The sequence below is a fragment of the Schistocerca gregaria genome, chromosome 2 (assembly GCF_023897955.1).
Source record: "Schistocerca gregaria isolate iqSchGreg1 chromosome 2, iqSchGreg1.2, whole genome shotgun sequence".
NCBI lineage: Eukaryota > Metazoa > Arthropoda > Insecta > Orthoptera > Acrididae > Schistocerca > Schistocerca gregaria.
The window spans coordinates 62563063-62588789 of record NC_064921.1 but is presented as its reverse complement, the minus strand read 5'-3'; the positions used below and the strand labels follow the sequence as shown (position 1 = coordinate 62588789).

The following is a 25727-nucleotide window of genomic DNA, read 5'->3' as shown; positions in this document are numbered from 1 at the left end:
CTGTCAGAGGGAAATCCGCAACTGAGCATTATACCAGAGGTTGAAAACAGCACAACAGTTGCAAGGTTCTTTTATTTATAACACGAGTGTGTATTTAGAACAAAGTGTTATAAATAAAATAACCTTACAACAGTAGCGGTATTTTCAACCTCTGGTAAAGAAAGGCTGTTGTAATACATAGTAATGAGTACAGGAGAGATGACATCCAAAATATTCCTAAACATTTCTGGTCATATCTCATAATGCATAATGCATTTAAATATAAGTACAAATTATTGTTTTTAATCAGTTAATCATTCATTCACACAGACAGCATAACAACACTTCGTCTGGCAATTTGTGTCATAACTTCGTCGTCGGTGAGGGACGTAGCAATCTGAAACACGGAACACTCGATACGAAGTATTTCAAATTGTGCTGACGGCGAGCTTATCGTGTCATCACTGTGGCTACAGTATTGGCAGCACAAACATACTTCTTTACGTAGGTTACCAATTAATAATAGGGTCAGTACATATGCGGCCCTAGGTGCCATCTCAAAATGTCAGTATTGGGTCTTGAGCAAGAACGTTTGACGACTACTAAACAAGATCATCGGCTTTTCTCGGAAACCCAGCGTGCAACACTTTCTCTGGTTTCGGCTGTTGAAGGAGACTGGTCCATCATTCCTTCACAGACATCCAGATACGCCATTCAAAACGTCTACAGCACAGTTAGAGCCATCATCAAGCTGAAGGGTGGGCATGCCTTTTATAAATATCCAGTATTTGCTGTCCTGACACGTTTGATCAAATAACGTAAATCGCCATGCAGTGCAAGATGTAGTGACCAGGAAAGGAAACGCATCGCACCGACGCAGTCTTCTCAGACATAAACACTGAGCAGATGGCTCTGCCAATGTCGTAAGGCAAGGTAGTATCAGTCGTATTTGGCCAACTCCTCAGTGCTACGGTGAGTTTATCTGGCCGCTTTATCACACACCACAGTCGAGTTAAAAGCCATGTGGACTGCAGTCCTATTCTGTATCGTTCGGTCGGCCTGTCGATCGGTTCAGTAGGCCAGTGCACTGAGTAGTAAGGTTGCTTCGACTAAGAGTCTGTGCTTGAGGTGGCCCCATGCCATGTTTCCGTCTCTTCTCGCGCCCGCCGATCAAAGACAAGTGACCACAGCTACGGGCATGCTCACCTTGAAAAGCTTGGCTGAATCGTGGCAGCTGAACTGTCACCCCCACCCCCTTCTGATGAGCCCCATCTCTCAACAAGTTAAGAGTTGTGAAAGTCTAGAAGAAAAAATATAGTTATAGCGTATGATGACCGACAAGAATATTGTTCAACTGATTTATTTGAGGACTTGCTAAGCAAATGCACCTTCAGTTGCAAGGAAATGGCAGTAGCTCTTTGATGGGCTCTCATGCATGACTGCATTACCTCGGCCAAATTAGGGGCCACGTCCCCACTCCGTGAGTACCTCAGCACAAAGTTGCTGTCAGGCAGTTCGGAGGGGTTCATCTCGTCGTGCAGACTCTTTGCCAAATAACGGCGCAGGGTTTCCTCGAGCCGCCTCGCCAACTTCTGTGACCATTAACTTCTTCTCGACGGTACCGTGTGCACCGTGTCGACGTTCACGATTCTCTGCTGAAATGCATGTATAATAACATTTATGAACACACTTTCTACCCGGATTCGTCACAAGGACTCTTCAATAAAACATAACCACAAATCCGAACCTAAAAATCACTCACAAGGGAACGTCCGAGTCGCACTCCCCCCCCCCCCTCCACTTTAGTGGTAAGATAATCCAGTGGATACCCCTCAAAAACTGAATACAGATGAAGTATCAAACCAGGAAGATGGTGTACTGAACTGTGAGAAAAAAGCAAAATAGAGACGTTGGAAAGTCCACAATAACAAATGTAATATTGAGTAGAGAGTAATGGCGACTGTGTCATGGGTAAGTAGCGATCACAGTCTAGAAGTGGGTGAGGTGGGTTCTAAACCTCACTATGCCATTTTTTTCCACAACTTTACGACCTGCTTGTACTGTCATTGAAATGGATGTCCTCCTTCTGTAGTCTCGGCAGTTGTGAGACTATACATTGGTTATAGAATATACACTCCTGGAAGTTGAAATAAGAACACCGTGAATTCATTGTCCCAGGAAGGGGAAACTTTATTGACACATTCCTGGTGTCAGATACATCACATGATTACACTGACAGAACCACAGCTACATAGACACAGGCAACAGAGCATGCACAATGTCGGCACTAGTACAGTGTATATCCACCTTTCGCAGCAATGCAGGCTGCTATTCTCCCATGGAGACGATCGTAGAGATGCTGGATGTAGTCCTGTGGAACGGCTTGCCATGCCATTTCCACCTGGCGCCTCAGTTGGACCAGCGTTCGTGCTGGACGTGCAGACCGCGTGAGACGACGCTTCATCCAGTCCCAAACATGCTCAATGGGGGACAGATCCGGAGATCTTGCTGGCCAGGGTAGTTGACTTACACCTTCTAGAGCACGTTGGGTGGCACGGGATACATGCGGACGTGCATTGTCCTGTTGGAACAGCAAGTTCCCTTGCCGGTCTAGGAATGGTAGAACGATGGGTTCGATGACGGTTTGGATGTACCATGCACTATTCAGTGTCCCCTTGACGATCACCAGAGGTGTACGGCCAGTGTAGGAGATCTCTCCCCACACCATGATGCCGGGTGTTGGCCCTGTGTGCCTCAGTCGTATGCAGTCCTGATTGTGGCGCTCACCTGCACGGCGCCAAACACGCATACGACCATCATTGGCACCAAGGGAGAAGCGACTCTCATCGCTGAAGACGACACGTCTCCATTCGTCCCTCCATTCACGCCTGTCGCGACACCACTGGAGGCGGGCTGCACGATGTTGGGGCGTGAGCGGAAGACGGCCTAACGGTGTGCGGGACCGTAGCCCAGCTTCATGGAGACGGTTGCGAATGGTCCTCGCCGATACCCCAGGAGCAACAGTGTACCTAATTTGCTGGGAAGTGGCGGTGCGGTCCCCTACGGCACTGCGTAGGATCCTACGGTCTTGGCGTGCATCCGTGCGTCGCTGCGGTCCGGTCCCAGGTCGACGGGCACGTGCACCTTCCACCGACCACTGGCGACAACATCGATGTACTGTGGAGACCTCACGGCCCACGTGTTGAGCAATTCGGCGGTACGTCCACCGGCCTCCCGCACGCCCACTATACGCCCTCGCTCAAAGTCCGTCAACTGCACATACGGTTCACGTCCACGCTGTCGCGGCATGCTACCAGTGTTAAAGACTGCGATGGAGCTCCGTATGCCACGGCAAACTGGCTGACACTGACGGCGGCGGTGCACAAATGCTCCGCAGCTAGCGCCATTCGACGGCCAACACCGCGGTTCCTGGTGTGTCCGCTGTGCCGTGCGTGTGATCATTGCTTGTACAGCCCTCTCGCAGTGTCCGGAGCAGGTATGGTGGGTCTGACACACCGGTGTCAATGTGTTCTTTTTTCCATTTCCAGGAGTGTAAGTCGTCTGGTAAGAATAGTTACCGTCACAAGTAAATGCGGTGAATAGTGACAGCAGGCGAGGTGCCATTAAGACTGTAAGCGTATTGTCATATCGCTGGCTGAGTTGTGGAGTATCTTTGCGGGCAGCCGCGTCTGTCGAGTCGAGCACGGGACAAGGAACTGTTGTGTTGTGTGTAGCTCTGCATGTGAGAGGCATTGTTAGTATGGAAGCTGAAGTGTTGCTACAAGTGCTATTACAGTAAAGTTATAAAATATGCAAATGAATCAGAGGAAAGTGCGTCAAGAAGTAATTAAAAATAAGTAGTGTACAGAATCAATCATCAGCGCCGTGTTCGGTCTCTCAGAATGAACTGATGTGAATCAGCAAATGTTAGTTACCATAAAAGAGTGCAAACAAGTGTCAGTGTCTTGTAGCGAACGTGAGGACGTGCGTTCGGTCATCGCGTTTCAACATTACCAACAATCAGCCGCGCCGCGACGGTTACGCGCACGCTCGTACAGGTGAGAACTGAGAACTGAAAAATTAACTTTTCGAACAGTGTTATATCATTACTAGTGACAATGAGGACAAGAAAAGTATCTGTGTAAGCGTGACGAGCGTAAGAACTTTCGTGCGATCATTCGGCTTTCGCATCATCAACAATCACCCGCGTCGTGTTGGTTACGCGTATGCCCGTCTGAGTGATATTGTGGTCTGGTAATCCATTAATTGGGATAAACACTTATGAATTAGAATTTAAACAGTGCAACCTGCGATTTTCTTTTATCGTCTCAGAGTATAGTTGTTCGTACCAGACGTAGAACAGTGTTGTGTTTTAACGTTGAGTGGCTCCCCTAAACGCGCTTGCATATTTCGATAGATAAGCCAGCAGCAGTGTGGAGCAGAACAATACGACCGCAGCGGGATTATCAGGTACGTGGTGTGGACAGGGTGCACGGTTGAAACGAGAACCAGTTTAAGGTACCCCATTCCGGGCACGTGTGACAGAAATGAAGACACGAAGTAAACGGATGTGAACTTTGTTACAACAAAGGAATTCAAGAGTCAACACTTCCAAAAAAAGGACCGCAAGTTCAAAAACGTTAAAACATACGTTTTGACAGAGCACAGAGAAACTGTGTGATCGTGATACTGTTGCATTTTTTTTTTTTGCAGTTTATGTGACAAACGGTTATGCTTTCATCATTTCCTTGAGAATTAATACAAGCACCTAAATCGGGCAAGGTCTCACTCACCAGGCGTAGCTAATTCATGTGACACACATACTGTCACACCAGAAGCGTTTCCAGTTGAGGATTCAACTGACTTTTCGCCAGTCATCAAAGATTTGGAGTACCCATTCGAAAGCCACTTCCTTTCAGCTGCTAATAGAGTAGTTGTGCAGCACCAACTTTCATTATAGGTGCCTTCCTTGGACCTCACTGTTGCAAACGGACTTTACACGATGACACAGACACAAATCTGAATACAGTGAACACGAAAAAAATAAAATAAAAAAAGGCAGAAGGCGCTTTGAACAGGGCTCGGCAGCTTTGTACTTCAACACTGTAACCAGTTAACAGCGACGCCATCGCTTCACTTCTTCGCTCAATGTTGCACTTGTTAAGCTTGGACCGTTCACTGTTTCTCTTTTGCTTTTTTTTCCCACAGTCCAGTACACCTACATCGCCCGCCCGGTTGGCCGTGCGGTCTAACGCACTGCTTTCCGGGCGGGAAGGAGCAGCGGTCCCCGGCACGAATCCGCCGGCGGAATTGTGTCGAGGTCCGGTGAGCCGGCCAGTCTGTGGATGGTTTTTAGGCGGTTTTCCATCTGCCTCGGAAAATACGGGCTGGTTCCTCTTATTCCGCCTCAGCTACACTATGTCGGCGATTGCTGCGCAAACAGGTTCTCCACGTACGCGTACACCACCATTACTCTACCACGCAAACATAGGGATTACACTCATCTGGTGTGAGACGTTCCCTGGAGGGGTCCATTGGGGGCTGAACCGCACAGTAACCCTGGGTTCGGTGTGGGGCGTCGGAGGGGTGAAGTGGACTGCGGAAGTCATCGTGGGGGTGTGGACCACTGCCGCTGCGGCGGGAACGAAGCCTCTCCGTCGTTTATAGTTCCCCGGTTAACATAACATAACATAACACCTACATCCTGTTCTTTGGCTTGATCTGTGTTCAGTTTTTGACGGGCTGTCCGCCGGGCCCTCTGAGGCGGGTGAAATGACGAGTTTTCCTTGTTGGTATTTCTAAAATAACGTTTTATGTCCACAGTTAAAGCACACAGAACCGAACTAACGGCCTTACGGACACCGCGCCACCTGCCAGTATAGTAGACGAACAATCTGCCGGCGGACCGGCAACAGGCATCAGTAGTGTACAGAATAGCAACTCCAGCACCAGACCGAAATTTACCTCTGTACCGAGGCTAACCTACGGCACGGATGATACAGAGCCTCGCGCCTGTAGCGGCGAGGAGCCACTCACCTGTATGACGGCGGCGACGGCGGTGCCCGACACGAGGGCGGCGCCCACGTCTCCCGGCCCCTGCTGCGCGACGCCCCGCACGCCGGCTGTGCAGCCCAGGAAGAGCAGAGCCGCCGTCCCCAGCAGCTCCGCGAACAGCGCCGAGGCCAGCCGGCGCCGCCCGCCCGCCGGGGCTGCACCTGCGGCACACAACAGCCCGCCGCCGCTCAGCCACAGCGCACCGCACTCGGACGCTCCACTGCACACCAGGGGCGGGAAAAACCCGTGCAGCTTAATACGGTACCGGTATTTGAGTTCCGATTAACCGGTATTTTTCGATATTTGTTTGATATCGTTTATAATGAGTGATTTTTATATTTATTAATAACCGAGTAAATAACCACAGTTCAGGGTGACGCAGTTAAAAGTAGCCCAGGTGCTGTAGTGAGAAGCAGAGTAAAAGCAGTGATGAAGCAAAATAGCTGTAGCATGAAATAATAATGTCAAAATTTTAGTTGAGTGACGCCAAATCTGGAAATTGATAAAACCGGTAGACTGGTAGGATGCTACATCACGAAATTGGTAAAAAAAACTAGTAAGATTTCCCAAAATGCAGGTGTACGAATTAAAAAACTGTCCACTTTATGCCCATGTCTGTATGTCTGCTTACTGTGTAAAATGCATCCGTTCTTGCAGATAGTTAGCCGTCTGACATTAAATGTAGGTCATGGTGCAAACGGTTGCGGTGGTCTAGCGGTTCTAGGCGTTCAATCCGGAACCGCGCGACTGCTACGGTCGCAGGGTCGAATCCTGCCTCGGGCATGAATGTGTGTGATGTTCTTACGTTAGTTAGGTTTAAGTAGTTCTAAGTTCTAGGGGACTGATGACCACAGCTGTTAAGTCCCATAGTGCTCAGAGCCATTTGAATCATTTTTTTCTTTTAATGATGCAAACAGCACTCGAGCAAGAGCTAATCACAATGTCACAACATAGCTCGCACTCAAAAGTCTCCAAATGATCTGAATTATGTATCAATAATGCACTGTTGCTCTCAGCCAATGGCTGTAGGGCTCCACTGCTCTCAGGCAATTTCTTCTCCATTCTAGGTCTGTGCTCTGTGGTCCCAGGATTATGGTGTGAATATTTGTAGTAATAAATTTGGTCTAGGTAAGTGTGATGCATGTTACAATGGTTTCACACCAGCATATTCAATTTAGCAATAATACAACCAGTACAACCAGCTTCCAGATTTGATGTCCTACCAGTTTGTCTTCCCTTCTTTGCTTAGAACTGGGCTGCCATCTGAGCTCTTGATATTCATACACGTGGTTCTCTTCTCTCCAAAGGTCTCTTTAATTTTCCTGTAGGCAGTATCTATCTTACCCCTAGTGAGATAAGCTTCTACATCCTTACATTTGTCCTCTAGCCATCCCTGTTTAGCCATTTTGCACTTCCTGTCGATCTCATTTTTGAGACGTTTGTATTCCTTTTTGCCTGCTTCATTTACTGCATTTTTATATTTTCTCCTTTCATCAATTAAATTCAATATTTCTTCTGTTACCCAAGGATTTCTAGCAGCCCTGGTCTTTGTACCTACTTTATCCTCTGCTGCCTTCACTACTACATCCCTCAGAGCAAAGAAGGGAAGGCAGAAAGGTGGAAGGAGTATATAGAAGGTTTATACAAGGGCGATGTACTTGAGGACAGTATTATGGAAATAGAAGAGGATGTAGATGAAGACGAAATGGGAGATATGATACTGCGTGAAGAGTTTGACAGAGCACTGAAAGACCTGAGTCGAAACAAGGCCCCCGGAGTAGACAACATTCCATTAGAACTACTGACGGCCTTGGGAGAGCCAGTCATGACAAAACTCTACCAGCTGGTGAGCAAGATGTATGAGACAGGCGAAATACCCTCAGACTTCAAGAAGAATATAATAATTCCAATCCCAAAGAAAGCAGGTGCTGACAGATGTGAAAATTACCGAACTATCAGTTTAATAAGCCACGGCTGCAAAATACTAACGCGAATTCTTTACAGACGAATGGAAAAACTGGTAGATGCAGACCTCGGGGAGGATCAGTTTGGATTCCGTAGAAATGTTGGAACACGTGAGGCAATACTGACCTTACGACTTATCTTAGAAGAAAGAGTAAGAAAAGGCAAACCTACGTTTCTAGCATTTGTAGACTTAGAGAAAGCTTTTGACAATGTTGACTGGAATACTCTTTTTCAAATTCTAAAGGTGGCAGGGGTAAAATACAGGGAGCGAAAGGCTATTTATAATTTGTACATAAACCAGATGGCAGTAATAAGAGTCGAGGGGCATGAAAGGGAAACAGTGGTTGGGAAAGGAGTGAGACAGGGTTGTAGCCTCTCCCCGATGTTATTCAATCTGTATATTGAGCAAGCAGTAAAGGAAACAAAAGAAAAATTTGGAGTAGGTATTAAAATTCATGGAGACGAAGTAAAAACTTTGAGGTTCGCCGATGATATTGTAATTCTGTCAGAGACGGCAAAGGACTTGGAAGAGCAGTTGAACGGAATGGACAGTGTCTTGAAAGGAGGATATAAGATGAACATTAACAAAAGCAAAACGAGGATAATGGAATGTAGTCAAATTAAATCGGGTGATGCTGAGGGAATTAGATTAGGAAATGAGACACTTAAAGTAGTAAAGGAGTTTTGCTATTTAGGAAGTAAAATAACTGATGATGGTCGAAGTAGAGAGGATATAAAATGTAGACTGGCAATGGCAAGGAAAGCGTTTCTGAAGAAGAGAAATTTGTTAACATCGAATATAGATTTATGTATCAGGAAGTCGTTTCTGAAAGTATTTGTTTGGAGTGTAGCCATGTATGGAAGTGAAACATGGACGATAACTAGTTTGGACAAGAAGAGAATAGAAGCTTTCGAAATGTGGTGCTACAGAAGAATACTGAAGATAAGGTGGATAGATCACGTAACTAATGAGGAGGTATTGAATAGGATTGGGGAGAAGAGAAGTTTGTGGCACAACTTGACTAGAAGAAGGGATCGGTTGGTAGGACATGTTTTGAGGCATCAAGGGATCACAAATTTAGCATTGGAGGGCAGCGTGGAGGGCAAAAATCGTAGAGGGAGACCAAGAGATGAGTACACTAAGCAGATTCAGAAGGATGTAGGTTGCAGTAGGTACTGGGAGATGAAGCAGCTTGCACAGGATAGAGTAGCATGGAGAGCTGCATCAAACCAGTCTCAGGACTGAAGACAACAACAACAACAACCAGTTTGTCTATTGCGTAGCTACTAGTTGGCTCTGAGCACTATGGGACTTAACGTCTGAGGTCATCAGTCCCCTAGAACTTAGAACTACTTAAACCTAACTAACCTAAGGACATCACACACATCCACGCCCGAGGCAGAATTCGAATCTGCAGCCGTAGCGGTCGCGCGGCTCCAGACTGAAGCGCCTAGAAGCGCTCGGTCACAGCGGCCGGCAGCTACTAGTTCCTGGGTTCGGTGCCACTCAACTAACATTTGACAGACTATACTATGAAGTAATTATTTTATACTTACAAACTGTTCACAAGGCAGCGATGCAATGAAATCATGGCCTTCATGCACGTGGCTGGATGTGGTGATGTGGAAATAGAAAAATGTTACCGCTGATGTTTGCAAAAGTGGTTCGTCACCTGATATTTAGTCTTGTAAACTCTCCTTGACCATCTACCAGTATGCACGCAAGATCTCAAGGTGGGGTCGTTTTAAATATGTGTTTTTCGTTAACAGAATTCCATCTAAGTATTCCTTCATCAACTAGAAAAATATCTGTCAGGTCCTGTACCACAGGACTATAATATTAAACTCATTATTGGCTCATGATGGAGTGCTAAGATCTACCACTTTCACAAGACGCCTACTCATTCTCGAACTCTCTCTTAAGAAAACAGCACAGAGAACGTAAACATAAGGTTTATACTACGTATCATTTTATAAATTCTATATCTCCATCTATATTTATACTCCGCAAGCCGGCCAACGGTGAGTCGCGGAGGGCACTTTATGTTCCACTGTCATTACCACCCTTTCCTGTTCCAGTCCCGTATGGTTCGCGTTGATCTCCTCGGGAGATATAAGTAGGGGGAAGCAATATATTCGATACCTCAGCCAGAAACGCACCCTCTCGAAACCTGGACAGCAAGATACATCGCGGTGCAGAGCGCCTCTCTTGCAGAGTCTGCCACTTGAGTTTGCTAAACATCTCCGTAACGCTATCACGGTTACCAAATAACCCTGTGACGAAACGCGCCGCTCTTCTTTGGATCTTCTCTCTATCTCCTCCGTCAACCCGATCTGGTACGGATCCCACACTGATGAGCAAATACTCAAGTATAGGTCGAACGAGTGTTTTGTAAGCCACCTCCTTTGTTGATGGACTACATTTTCTAAGGACACTCCCAATGAATCTCAACCTGGTATCCGCCTTACCAACAATTAATTTTATATGATCATTCCACTTCAAATCTTTCCGCACGCATACTCCCAGATATTTTACAGAAGTAACTGCTACCAGTGTTTGTTCCGCTATCATATAATCATACAATAAAGGATCCTTCTTTCTATGTATTCACAATACATTACATTTGTCTATGTTAAGGGTCAGTTGCCACTCCCTGCACCAAGTGCCTATCCGCTGCAGATCTTCCTGCATTTCGCTACAATTTTCTAATGGTGCAACTTCTCTGTATACTACAGCATCATCCGCGAAAAGCCGCATGGAACTTCCGACACTATCTACTAGATCATTTATATATATTGTGAAAAGCAATGGTCCCATAACACTCCCCTGTGGCATGCCAGGTCACTTTAACGTCTGTAGACGTCTCTCCACTGACAACAACATGCTGTGTTCTGTTTTCTAAAAACTCTTCAATCCAGCCACACAGCTGGTCTGATATTCCATAGGCTCTTACTTTGTTTATCAGGCGACAGTGCGGAACTGTATCGAACGCTTTCCGGAAGTCAAGAAAAATAGCATCTACCTGGGAGCCTGTATCTAATATTTTCTGGGTCTCATGAACAAATAGAGCGAGTTGGGTCTCACACGATTGCTGTTTCCGGTATCCATGTTGATTCCTACAGAGTAGATTCTGGGTTTCCAGAAATGACATAATACACGAGCAAAAAACATGTTCTAAAATTCTACAACAGATCGATGTCAGAGATAAAGGCCTATAGTTTTGCGCATCTGCTCGACGACCCTTCTTGAAAACTGGAACTACCAGTGCACTTTTTCAATCATTTGGAACCTTCCGTTCCTCTAGAGACTTGCGGTACACCGTTGTTAGAAGGGGGCAAGTTCTTTCGCGTACTAACGTATTTAGTTAGCACCATACAGGATGAACATTAATAAAACCGAAAAACTTCAGGGAGGGAAATGGAGGAAAGTAAGTCCTATCAATGTATGTCTAAAATAGATCGTTACTACAGTAGACGGCACTTACGAATGAGAGTTCCTATGACCATGTACTGTTTGTTTCTTGCGCGTTGCTGGCTGTGTGAATGTCACAGCATACTGTAGGCAACCGAATGTTCCAGTGTTCATGTCAGGGACAAATAGAGATGGTGTCTGTGTACGACCAAGCAGATGGAAACGGTCGAGAACCAGCACGGCTGTACCAAAACAAGTACCCTCACGGACACCAACCGCATCACACAACATTTCAAACCCCTTTTTGGGCGTTTGTGATCGTGGGATCTTCCAGACAGACGAACGTTCATGGAGGCCACAGACAGTGTGTGCTCTCTGTAGATTAGTTCAGACGTTCTTTGCACAACAGTATTTAGCATGGATAGGGACTGCGACTGCTGAGTTCGTATGCGGGCTGAGTTGGCATCCCTTCGCTCCCAGCTTCAGGCAGTGTTGGTTTCGGTCACACAGTTTGGCCTGTTGCCAATGGGCACCACTGTGGGGGTCCGGACGGGGGTTTGTCGGGGAAGGCCAGCACGTCCCACGCATCCCCCGATTGGACTACGGCTGTGGCTGCACGAGATACTGCCCACATTGAGGCTGACCCCTCAACTGTGATAAAGTGGGAGGTCGTCTCGAGATGTGGCAGGAGGCGAAAGACTTTCCGAAGGGCTGAACAGAAGGCCTCTCCAGTTTGTGTGACGAACCGGTTTCAGGCTCTGTTCTCCGGCTGATACTGATCTTCGGCTGGACATGGCTGCTTGTCCTGTTCCAGAGGTTGCCCCTCAGTCTGCAAGATCCGGGCGGTCGCAGAGGGTGGGCTTACTAGTAGTTGGGAGCTCCAACATCGGCGCGTAATGGGGCATCTTAGGAATATGGCTGCAAGGGAGGGGAAGAAACGAATGTGTACTCCGTGTGCATACTGGGGGAAGTCATTCCAGATGTGGAGAGGGTCCTTCCGGATGCCATGAAGGGTACAGGGCGCACCCATCTGCAGGTGGTCGCTCATGTCGGCACCAATGATGTGCGTCGCTATGGATCGGAGGAAATCCTCTCTGACTTCTGGCGGTTATCTGATTTGGTGCAGACTGCCAGTCTCGCTAGCGGGATGAAAGCAGAGCTCACCATCTGCAGCATCGTCGACAGGACTGACTGCGGACCTTTGGTACAGAGCCGAGTGGAGGGTCTGATTCAGAGGCTGAGACGGTTCTGCGACCGTGTGGGCTGCAGATTGCTCGACTTGCGCCGCAGGGTGGTGGGGTTTCGGGTTCCGCTGGATAGGTCAGGGGTCAACTACACACAGCAGGCGGCTACACGGGTAGCAGGTGTTGTGTGGTGTGGACTGGGTGTTTTTTTTTTAGGTTAGATGGCCTCGGGCAAGTACAGAAAGGGCAACAGCATCAAAGGGTGCGGGACAAAGTCAGGACATGCGGGGACCAAGCAGCAATCGGTATTGTAATTGTAAACTGTCGAAGCTGCGTTGGTAAAGTACCGAAACTTCAAGCGCTGATAGAAAGCACCGAAGCTGAAATCGTTATAGGTACGGAAAGCTGGCTGAAGCCAGAGATTAATTCTGCCGAAATTTTTACAAAGGCACAGACGATGTTTAGAAGGGACAGATTGCATGCAACCGGTGATGGCGTGTTTGTCGCTGTTAGTAGTACTTTATCCTGTAGTGAAATAGAAGTGGATAGTTCCTGTGAATTATTATGGGTGGAGGTTATACACAACAACCGAACTAGGTTAATAATTGGCTCCTTTTACCGATCTTCCGACTCAGCAGCATTTGTGGCAGAACAACTGAGAGAAAATCTGGAATACATTTCACATAAACTTTCTCAGCCTGTTATAGTCTTAGGTGCAGATTTCAATTTACCAGTGTGCACTATTCGAATATTACCTCGAGCAATTTAACAGAGAACCGACTCGTGGAGATAACATCTTGGGCCTACTGATAACGAACAGACCCGAACTTTTCGACTCTCTAAGCGCAGAACAGGGAATCAGTGATCATAAGGCCGTTGTAGCATCCCTGAATATGAAGTAAATAAGAATATAAAAGAAGGGAGGAAGGTTTATCTGTTTAGCAAGAGTAATAGGAGGCAGATTTCAGACTACCTAACAGAGCAAAACGAAACTTTCTGTTCCGACACTGACAATGTTGAGTGTTTATGGAAAAGGTTCAAGACAATTGTAAAATGCGTTTTAGATTGGTACGTGCCGAGTAAAACTGTGAGGGACGGGAAAAACCCACCGTGGTTCATCAACAAAGTTAGGAAACTACTGTGAAAGCAAAGAGAGCTTCACTGTAAATTTAAACTAAGCCAAAACCTCTCAGACAAACAGAAGCTAAACGATGTCAAAGTTAACGTAAGGAGGGCTATGCGTGAAGCGTTCAGTGAATTCGAAAGTAAAATTCTATGTACCGGCTTGACAGAAAATCGTAGGAAGTTCTGGCTTTACGTTAAATCAGTAAGTGGATCGAAACAGCATATCCAGACACTCTGGGATGATAATGGCATTCAAACAGAGGATGACACGCGTAAAGCTGAAATACTAAACACCTTTTTCAAAGGTGTTTCTCAGAGGAAGACCTCACTGCAGTTCCTTCTCTAAATCCTCGCGCGAGCAAAAAAATGGCTGACTTCGAAATAAGTGTCCAAGGAATAGAAAAGCAACTGAAATCACTCAACAGAGGAAAGTCCACTGGACCTGACGGGATACCAGTTCGACTCTACACAGAGTACACGAAAGAACTTGCCCCCTTCTAACAATCGTGTACCGCAAGTCTCTAGAGGAACGGGAGGTAGTCCCAGTCTTCAAGAAGGGTCGTCAAGCAGATGCACAAAACTAGAGGCCTATATCTCTGACATCGATCTATTGTAGAATTTTAGAACATGATTTTTGTTCGCGTATCATGTCATTTCTGGAAACCCAGAATCTACTCTGTAGGAGTCAACATGGATTCCGGAAACAGCGATCGTGTGAGACCCAACTCGCTTTATTTGTTCATGAGACCCAGAGAATATTAGATTCAGGCTCCCAGGTAGATGCCATTTTCCTTAACTTCCGGAAGGCGTTCGATACCGTTGCGCACTGACGCCTGATAAACAAAGTAAGAGCCTACGGAATATCAGACCAGTTGTGTGCCTAGATTGAAGAGTTTTTAGCAAACAGAACACAGCATGTTGTTCTCAATAGAGAGAAGTCTACAGACGTCAAAGTAACCTCTGGTGTGCCACAGGGGAGTGTTATGGGACCATTGCTTTCCACAATATATATAAATGACCTAGTAGATAGTGTCGGAAGTTCCATGCACCTTTTCGCAGATGATGCTGTAGTATACAGAAAAGTTGCAGCATTAGGAAGTTGCAGCGAAATGCAGGAAGATCTGCAGCGGATGGGCACTTCGTGCAGGGAGTGGCAACTGACCCTTAACATAGACAAATGTAATGTATTGCGAATACGTAGAAAGAAGGATCCTTGATTGTATGATTATATGACAGCGGAACAAACACTGGTAGCAGTTACTTCTGTAAAATATCTGCGAGTATGAGTACGGGACGATTTGAAGTGGAAATTCATTGGGAGAGTCCTTAGAAAATGTAGTCCCTCAACAAAGGAGGTGGCTTACAAAACACTCGTTCAACCTATACTTGAGTATTGCTCATCAGTGTGGGATCCGTACCAGGTCGGTTTGACAGAGGAGATAGAGAAGATCCAAAGAAGAGCGGCGCGTTTCGTCACAGGGTTATTTGGTAAGCGTGATAGCGTTACGGAGATGTTTAGCAAACTCTGCCAGAGAGGCACTCTGCACCGCGATGTAGCTTGCTGTCCAGGTTTCGAGAGGGTGCGTTTCTGGCTGAGGTATCGAATATATTGCTTCCCCCTACTTATATCTCCCGAGGAGATCAACGTGAACCATACGGGACTGTAACAGGAAAGGGTGGTAATGACAGTGGAAGGTAAAGTGCCCTCCGCGACACACCGTTGGATGGCTTGCGGAGTATAAATGTAGAAGTTGATGTGGATTTGTAGGACCGGGTTCTACAGGATGTGGAGACGAACCAAAGTAGAAGATCCAGGCAAATGCCCCACCAATATGGTGTAAGCACAAGTACGATTATGTGTAACCTGCATGACAACCCCTACTATCTCTGTCATCTGTGACGAGTGCAAGGATCATAAGCCGTGGATTTACTTCTACAGGAAGGATTTTGTCGATAGTTTTTGCAGCAGACCACCACAATTGTGGGTTTACCAGAACTGGCATAATCAGCCTGGATAATCGTCATATGTGGGGTACCCACAATCCTCGGGGAATGGTTGAAGTGTCTCATCATCAGCATCGGTTCAGCGTCAATGTGTGGGCAGGGATTTTTGGCGACCACATACTTCAATAGTTTATTATTCCACAACGCCTCGACGGACTCCGTGCGTAATACTCTGCCTGTGCTGCTTCAGAATCCGCCTTTGACAATACGACACACTTTGTGGGTCCTCAGTGACGGAGCACCACCCCACTTTCGTATTACAGTTCGCTGGCACCTCGGCAGCGTCTTCCCCGGACGCGGAGTCCTTGTGGCATTGACTGTTAGATCACAGGAGTTAAACGTCCCGAATTTTTAGCTCTGGGAGCGTCTGAAATGCGTTGTGTATGCTGAACCAGTCACGGATGTGCAGACCCTTCAACAGCGTGTTCACGACATCTGTGACGCTATTCAGAGAAAGAGGCGGGATCGTGCGAAAGAGTGCGGCAATCGATAATTTGACGTGTGAACATGTGAACTGTATCCCAAGGAGGCCACTTTGAACATCTGTTGCGACGTGGATGCGATGCAGCTCTCTATTGTGTACCAGGACGATTTGTTGGCGTTGCATGCACGCTGTCCAATTCGAAACGCATGTTGATAGGATCTTTTTTCCTCCACCTCCAGTCAGGAATTCGTCCCTATAGTATACCGGTTTTATTAATGCTCACCATCACATGAATACAGAGTCAGTTCTACCATTAGAATTAAGTCGAACATACTCGTTTTTTCGCACACCGAAACAGCGTTTTTTCATAGTTTTGCTAGTGTTCATCATCCTTAAGGGCTAGTCCTATAGGTCTACTCCCTCTTGAACGAAAAATCGCAGTTTGATTATTGTGATAAAAAAGCCCGAAACGCGATGTTTTAGCTCCAGTCAGCAGTGTCCCAATATGATGTCTGCTGGATCCAGCCAGTGGCGTATCAGGTGATGTTGGCTGAGATTTTGTTGTGAGGTTTCTGACGTCCAAAGGACATAATATGTTGTACAAGCGCAGGTATGGTTTACCACACGCAGTTCGACGTTCTGAAGTTACAAAATGTAACGTAGAAACTACTTCCTTTACTGTTCTGGTATGATATTGGTGATCCATCACAGGAAACCATAACAGCCGGAAAATATCTGGGAGTAACGGATCCGGAGCGACGCGAGATGGAATGACCGCATCAAACTAGATCTATGGAAAACAAATGCCAGACTGGGATTCGTTGGAAGAATCTCCAGGAAAATAAGCCATCCGCGATATAAGTGGCATATAGAACACTTGTGCCATTTATTCTTCACTATTACTGACCAGGCTGGACCCTTATCAGGTTGGTTTAGTAGAAGAGGCAGAGAATATCCCCGTTTCGTCACGGGATCGGTTAAGAGGCGCCAGAGCGTTACAACGTTGTTCAAAAAAGTCCATTGCCAGACACTACGAAGGAGTAGTTGTGCATCACGGAGTTCACTGCTGAAATTCTGACAGCGCGCGTATCTTACCTGGTTATATGAATGCTGTAGATGGAAGCGATGGGAACTAGAACTGGCTGGAAAATTTGGTTCGGGATGAAAGAGACAAGCGTGTAGAATGTGCCAAAGATATTTCGCACCACGGAGATAGCTTTTTCGTCATCACCCTAGGAGGAGATACAGGGCGATGCAGCTGCCCCTACCGCTATCCTTTTACACAACCTGCAATGTTATAGCTGGCTCTCATACCGCATGTGCTAAAGCTTCTTATTTTCTCACTCGCTACGAGCAAACTATAAGTTCTACAGAAAAAATAAACAGCACCTTTTGGAGGGAAATTTAATGTAGTTAAATATTGTACTGGGGTACGTTTTCGCTAGAGGCCATAGTTTACGAGTTATTCCAAAAAAATTTACAAAAGTTACCATTCCGACACTCAACCTCACCGTCAGGATTTCTAGTATGTTGTTCGTGGCACTCCTTCCTACCATTGAACAAAAATTTAGATTGCACGAATTATTTCTCACATTCGACCTTTTTTGATCTTCATGACTGATGTTATCACTCCACCGGCTTAGTCGACCACTGGCAATTGCCAAATTTGCGTTTACCAAACAATTTTGTGTATTTTAGCAGCACCAAATAAACAATTTCATAGTTGCATTCGTTAGGCGTTTTGACTAGGAAACTGCTGTAATTGTATGGGTTAAGTTTGGATCGAATTGTCAACGTAATTAGTATTAGCGTCACGTGTAGAAAACTCGTTTTTCTTTCATTATCCTGACGGACAAGTTTAAATTATTAACGTTAACGACGTAGCTGACTATGCTGGTGGCATAACAGTCCAATCAGCAGCGACCAAAACATCTCAAACATGGGGAACAGTCCGTGAAGTAGGAAATTTTTGAACAGTGGTGGAAACGAGTGCTACGAACAACATACAATAAATCGTGACTGGTGAGGGATGAGTGTGGGGTGGAGCTGTGTCCGAAGGTCACTTCTGTACGTTTTACTAGAATAACTCGAAAGTCGTGACCTCCAGCTACATAAAATTTCCTACAAAAAGGTGTTGATCGTTTTCTGTAGGACAAATAGTTTGTGCGAAGCGATCGAGAGAATTTGAAATAGAAGTTGATGAAGGCCAGCTATAATATTTTGAGTTGCATAAAACGACAGTAGAAGGGCAGCTGAATCACATCTTATAATTGGAATATATCCGCAGGTTACAACACTTTCCAGATTGACTTTGTATAGATTTAAAAGTCAGGTTAAAGAAAGGTAGTAGATGCTATCTTAGATGCGAAGTGGGAAGTAACATGTGTCGTTAGTGAAGAAGCACGTAAAACTGTAATTTTCTTTCTAGAGATAAAAGAGAAGTAGAATACTTACGACAGAAAATTCCATTGCACTGAGTGATAACGATGAAACTGCAAGAAGATGGAAACAGTAGACAGAGAAACTGTACAGTGAGGAAGTATTGTCTCGAAGCATCGTTAAAAAAGGAAGAGAAGCCAGATTTATTAGTAAATTCAAATTTAAAAAGGAATTAGAAATATCTGTGAAAAAGTTGAGAAATAAGAAAGCCCCAGGCATGGATAGCATTTCTGCTGAACAAGTGGGACGAATGAAAATGATTCGCCTGTTACAGACTGACCAGACAAAACATTTTGATCACCTTATGGTCCACCCCGGAACGCAATAGCACTCCATCATAAGGCCACATGTGGCCCATCGGGACCATCCGACCGCCGTGTCATCCTCAGATGAGGAGGCGGGTAGGAGGGGCGTGAGGACAGCACATCGCTCTCCCGGTCGTTATGATGGTTTTCTTTGACCGGAGCCGCTACTATTCGGTCTAGCTCCTTAATTGGCATCACGAGGCTGAGTGCACCCGGAAAAATGACAGCAGCTCTGGCGGCCCGGATGGTCACCCATACAAGTGCTGGCCACCCCCGACAGCGCTTAACGTCAGTGATCTGACGGGAAACGGTGTATCCACTGCGGCACGGCCGTTGCCTCCGGAACGCCATACAGTAGCGTTTACTGTGTGCGGCCATGTGTTTGACGAGCAGTGTACCTGATCGGTTTTCGGAGCTGCGTAGCACCAGACGTCTGCTCCCAGATCACGCAGTTGCCGTCACTTGCGAACTTGTGGAGGTTTGTGGACGCCGAGCTGGTGGATGATAGCGTCCGAGATTCGTTGCAAAGGCTTCTTCACATGAGGCGACTCTGGCGGCCGAGACTTCAAGGTGAGCTCAATGTCGTGCTTCTCGGAGTGAAGCAGCACGCTGCTCGACTGTCGTTGGCCTGCTGGAAGAAGCCATCGCTATCGGAGAAGACATGAAACATCAAGTGATGCAGGGAACCGTCAGTAACTTTCTCGTCGTCCACTGCTGCCACGGTGCCTCCGATGACTGCTAGCGGTCCGGTGGAAGCCTCGGTGGCTGTCCCCCTCAGTATCATACTGCCCTCTTCTCCCCCGCCGACCAACGCTCGTCGTCCAGGTAACCTGTTTCGTGAAACATGCGCGTCACGAGCTGCTGACCGCCGGAATGACAGCGCATCACCACCACCGGCTGTTGTAACAATAAACGTGGTTCATCCGGCCGAACAACACGTTCCCATTGGTTCACAGTACAGCTTCGATGGCCTCATGCCCACTGCAATCGTAACTGACGATTCTGAGCAGTCAACACGCGAACACCCCTCCTCCAGAGGCTCATGATCTGCAGTGTGCCCTGCACGTTTTGTTCCAAAGCACTTGCACCTCGCCTACATCTGCATCACCGAATGCTGTGTGGTGGACCGTACATTTTGTACCACAGACTGATCTCCCTTACCCTGTTCTATTCGTGAATGGCGAGTGGGATTAATGATTGTCCGTAAGCCTCTGCATTGACACACATCTCTCGCATTTTCTCGTCGCGGTGACTACACGAGATGTACGTGGACGGAACTAATATGTTGTCCGAGCCTTCCCGGGAAGGACAGAAATATCAGTGATGCGAAACGCCTCTTTTGTAACGTCTGCCGATGGAGTTTGTTGAGCATCTCGTTAACGCTTTCGCATCGACTAGACGAACTCGTAAGCAAACGCGCTGCTCTTCGTTGGACCTTCTCTGTCCCTTCTACCACTCCTGCCTTAGTATATTACATGTATTTACATTCAGGGTCAATTGCCAGGGCCTGAACTATTCATCAGTCCTCTGCAGGTCATTCTGCAAACCGATACTGTCTTCTCGCGTGGTTGTTTTGTTATATAGACAACAACATCATCTGCGAACAGTCTTAAAGAGCATCCGACACTTTCTATTAGATTATTTATATACATTGTGAACAGTAACGGTCTTGTCACACTTCCTGGGGTACTCCGTAAATTACGTGTTCACCTGTCGATTTCGTTCCGTTAAGAGAGACGTGTTGAGTTCTATGTATGAACAGGATTTGAATCCATTCGCTAATCTGGTCCGATCCTCAGTAAGCTCTTATTTCTTTTTCACTAAACGGCAGTGTGAGACGGTATCGAACGCCTTCCTGAAGTCGAGGAACGCTGCTTCGACCTGAGTGTCATTTTTTATAGCACTATGGATCTCATGGAGGAGCAAAACGAGCTGATTTTCACAAGATCTCTGCTTAATCCATTTTTTATTTATACAGACGAAAACTTTTATTCTCCATAAACGTCATAATTCTTGAGCACAGAACATCCTGCATAACTCTAAAACGTACCGACATCAACGTTGTGTATCTATAATTGTGTGCCTCTGTCCTACAACCCTTCTTGAAAACGGAAATGAGCTGCGCTTTTTTCCAGTCCCTCGGTACGCTTCGTTGCCCGAGTGGTCCACTGTAAACTGTTGCTAGAACAGGAGCAAGGTCTTTCGCAAAATATTTGTAGAATTCTACCTATGTCATCTGGTCCTGATGCCTTTTCACTACTAAATGAGTCTATTTGCTTCTCTACTCCGCAATCGATTATCGCAATATGTGCCATTTCGACGCTCGTACAACGATTAAATGGAGGGACTGTTACCATCTTCCGTGACGAAAAAATTTCGGAGACAGAGTTCAGTATTTCGGCCTTTTCTCTTTTATCTCCATTTTCGGTGCCAGTACTGTCACTGATTGAATGAATAGTTGGTTTCGAGCCGCTTACTGATTTTATGTAAGACGAAAACGTCTTAGTTTTTGTATGTTCGTCCTTGTTATCGATGTTCCACGCGTCTTCTCCTGTTGACTTACGTAATAAAATGAAACACCTGCAGTTCTGCTGTTACTTTATCGTATGGCAACCAGTTTCAGTGACGCAGTACGCCACGTTCAGGCGTTAGCTGATGCTGAGGGGGCTGACTCCGATTGGTATGCACGATCCAATCAATGACCAAAATCCATGAACTGGCTTCCGTGAATACTCTAACATCGATTTTGTGTGTGTAACGAGATGATTGCATCTTCAAGACATGCGTTAGTCTTGTTTACCTGCTTTGGACTACCTTAACAGATATGACATAATAATGGTCTAACAACTTATACACACAAAGTTTTGCATCACCCCCCCTCCCCCCCCCCCATCCCAGAACTCCTCAAGATAGACGTTGACTGTGGATATTGTATCACAGACACAGTCCCTTTGACTGTTCAGAGATGTCACTAAACCCGCCCGAAGATGTAAACAATCATGCATGAGCATCGCCTATTAGACGAAGGGGGTTCGACAGCCGATCAGTTTCAGTCATTTCATCAGGAAGGAGGTATATGGCTCGTGTTGTCTGTAGTTCACCCATGACGGTCAATACCGCAGTTCGATCGACTCCGCATTGTTACTTTGTGGCAGGAAGGGCTCTCAACAAGGGAAGTGTCCAGGCGTCTTGGAGTAAACCAAAGTGATGCTTTCGAACATGGAGGAGATACAGAGAGACAGGAACTGTCGATGACATACCTTGCTCAGGCCGCTGCAGTGGATGAGCGCTACGTACGGATTATGCTCGGAGGAACCAAGACAGCAACGCCACCATGTTGAATAATGCTTTCCGTGCAGCCACAGGACGTCTTGTTACGACTCAAACTGCGCACAGTAGGCTGCATGACACGCAATTTCGACCGGCCGATGTGACCGAGCTGTTCTAGGCGGTTCAGTCTAGAACCGCGCGACCGTTACGGTCGCAGATTGGAATCCTCCCTCGGGCGTGGATGTGTGTGTTGTCCTTAGGTTAGTTAGGTTTAAGTTCTATGGGACTGATGACCTCAGGTGTTGAGTCCCATAGTGCTCAGAGCCATTTGAACCATTTTGAACACGCAACTTGACTCGCTACGTCCATGGCGAGGTCCATCTTTGCCATTACGACACCATGCAGCGCCCAACAACATGCCGAATGGACCGCTCAGGATTGTCATCACGTTGTCTTCACCGACGATGTCTTCAACCAGACACTCGTCGGAGATGTGTTTGGAGGCAACCCAATCAGGCTCAACGCCTTGGACACGCTGTCCAGCGAGTGCAGCTAGGTGGAGATTCCCTGCTCTTTTGGAGTGGCATTATGTGGGGCAGATATACGCCGCTGGTGTTCATGTAAGGCGCCGTAACGGCTGTACGATACGTGACTGCCATCTTCCAACCGATAGTACAACCATATCGGCAGCATATTGGCGAGGTATTCGTCTTCATGGACGACAATTAGTGCCTTCATCGTGCACATCTTGTGAATGAATTCTTTCAGGATAACGACATCGCTCGACTAGAGTGGGCAGCATGCTCTCGAGACATGAACCGTATCGCACATGCCTGGGATGGATTAAAAAGGGTTGTTTATGGACGATGTGAGCCACCGACCACTCTGAGGGATCTGCGCCGAACCGCCGTTGAGGAGTGGGACAATCTGGACCAACAGTGGCTTGATGAACTTGTGGATAGTATGCCACGACGAATATCTCTGTGTGGTGGTACAACATGCAATGTGTGATTTTCATGAGCAATAAAAAGGACGGAAATGATGTTTACGTTGATCTCCATTTCAATTTTCTGTACAGTTTCCGGAACTCTCGGAACCGAGGTGATGCAAAACGTTTTTTGATTTGTGTAGATAGTACAGAAGATAAATATAGTAATACATAGTTAAATGGCAGAAGTATCGCATGACTGTGGCTCAATACTATCGATAACATTTTGTTTGTCAGTTTTCACTTGTCTTGAATCTGAGATGAAGGTCTCTTTGTTTACGGAGTAGTTTTCTAACACGGCTATCAAACCAATCTGTCATCAGATCTCATATATAAGGCCACCCGTCCTACCTCACAGAGCGGGAGAGCTTTTGGCCTCCAGGTTCTGTGATGAGACGAGGACGCCCAGCAACTTGTCGCCTGCTCGTGGCTTCACTCTCCTTCAGCCGTCCAGCTTCGCTGTTCCCAGGCACCGGGCCACAACAATTTGCCCTTCACCAAAGTCGCTACGTCAGAGGTTTCCCCATTAGGAGCCCGTCTCGTCACTAGAACGATTCTTCATTCGCTTCTGCTCCGCTTGCATACATTGCTTAACAAAACTAAAGGATGACTTTTTCGGAACCCTGTAATCCCCACTCATTTCGATGTTTAAGTTTTGAATTTGTCTCAAAGGAGCCTAAGACGTTTCTCTGTGATGGAGCAAATACATGGCGCCCTCGGGTTCGCCGGCTCTTCAGACAGCAAGGTGTCGACGCATTCGAAAAAAAGAGTCCACAGCTCGGATGTTGATGTTAGCAGTAAGGCGGTTTAATGATGTCGTATTGGCAACAAATTTGAGCATCATTCTGCTCAACGCCACCGTGGAAATGTCACACGATGTAATGGTCGTGACAACCGCTCTTACTAACATTTCGCCGTTTCTTTTGACGGCTCTGCGATAGAGGCCAGAACCGCGAACCCAGCGTTGAAATCAAGCGGTTTTTTATGCGTAGCTGAAGAAAACATTTCAGACATACCGCCGCTCGGAATGGACAAGGAAAGGCCTCAAGGTGTTTCATAAACAGAGTCAATGAAGTCACCACTTTCCCTCGGGAGTTGATTCCCACACATTTGGGGGTTGTAAACGACAGTTAGCAACGTAGTGAGCAACAGGAAGATGTCCTGGACAGCCTTTGACACTTCTGGCACCCTTGGACGTTTCAACACTACTCTGAGGACACTGTGGATCTACATTCACACTGAACGTGATCGCTCGCCTTTGTAGTGCAAAGTGACCGTAATTTACGCTCTCGTGTGCAATTTGAAACCACTAGGGATCGTTCTAAACCTTTCTACGAAAATTGAACGTGATTCGAAGCAGCAAAGAATACTTGTGCTTTTTCAGCTCTCATGTTTCCCGCCCTCCTGTGGTATCAACATACGCAGTGCGACATTAACGTCATCAGTAAAATGCCAAAGGGCTCCTGTAAGACACTAACGTCATCAGTAAAATGGCAAAGGGCTCCTGTAAGACAGCCCAGTTCGGCAACACCCTCGGTGAAACCCGTGCACCTTTCTTCAAAGCGTTAGAAATGTATGCGTCAGGAACTTAGACATCAATTTAGCGTCGTGGCTGCCCTTGCACCTGGCGGTTAGGCAACCCCTTTGACACCCCTGCAGTAGGGTTTACCTACTTTCGGCCGCTATGGCAGCCGTCAACATGAACTGATGTCGAAGTCTCTCAGATATACGTTTGTAATGTGCTCAGAAAAGGTGTGTGGGTCGCACTGAACGTGTTGCTGAACTGTGGAGGAGAGGAGGGGAGAGGGGGGAGTTCCTAGAGGCACCATTTGCGTTTTATAGACGCTCGAGTTCATGGTGCACTCCCACGAGATAACAGGAGGATGGAAAACGGAACAACTGAAAAAGCAAAAGTATTATATGTTGCTTCAATTTTTGTTGAATGGTTTTGAGCGGTCCCTAGTCGTTTCAGCCTGTACACGAGAGCTATCTTATGGTCGCGCTGCACTCCAAAGCAAGGCGATCAAGTTCAAAGGGTCTGCAGCCTCACAAAGTCCTTACAGAAGAGTTGAAAAGTCGGAGGGTGTGAGCAGGGTCAAAGGTTGTCAAGAACATCTTGTTTCTCATCGCACGGTGAACTGTCATTTTCGATATCGAAATGTATCGGAATAAACTCATCAGAAGAAGAGGTGTTTCAATGACGCTCTTTATGCCGCCCCCTGAGCCCTTTTTCTAGCCGATTCTGATTGGTGCTGCGTCTGAAATGTTTTCTTCGGCCCCACGTAAGAAAACTGTGTAATTTCAGTGTTGAGTGTCGGAGATCTGACCTCCATCGCAGAGACATTAAAAGAAGGGGCGAAATGTTAGTAATAGCGGTTTTGACGACCATCTCACCGTGTGACACTCTGACGGTGGCGTTGAGCAGAACGATCGTGAAATTCGTTGCCATGGCGACATCTTTTGACCCACCTCACAGCTAAGATCAAATTCCGAGCTCTGGACTCTTTTCCAAACCGAGCGAGGTGACGCAGTGGTTAGACCCTGGACTCGCATTCGGGAGGACGACGGTTCAATCCCG

General features: G+C 46.6%; 1 protein-coding gene across 1 annotated transcript in view; it reads right to left on the bottom strand.

Moving 5' to 3' along the window:
* LOC126336323 (lens fiber major intrinsic protein-like) overlaps window positions 1-25727 on the bottom strand; it is a 142518-nt gene that overhangs the window by 82930 nt on the left and 33861 nt on the right. The window contains exon 3 of the mRNA XM_049999885.1: window positions 6016-6194. Within this exon, the coding sequence (XP_049855842.1) occupies window positions 6016-6194 (179 nt within the window). The remainder of the gene's footprint in view (window positions 1-6015; window positions 6195-25727) is intronic.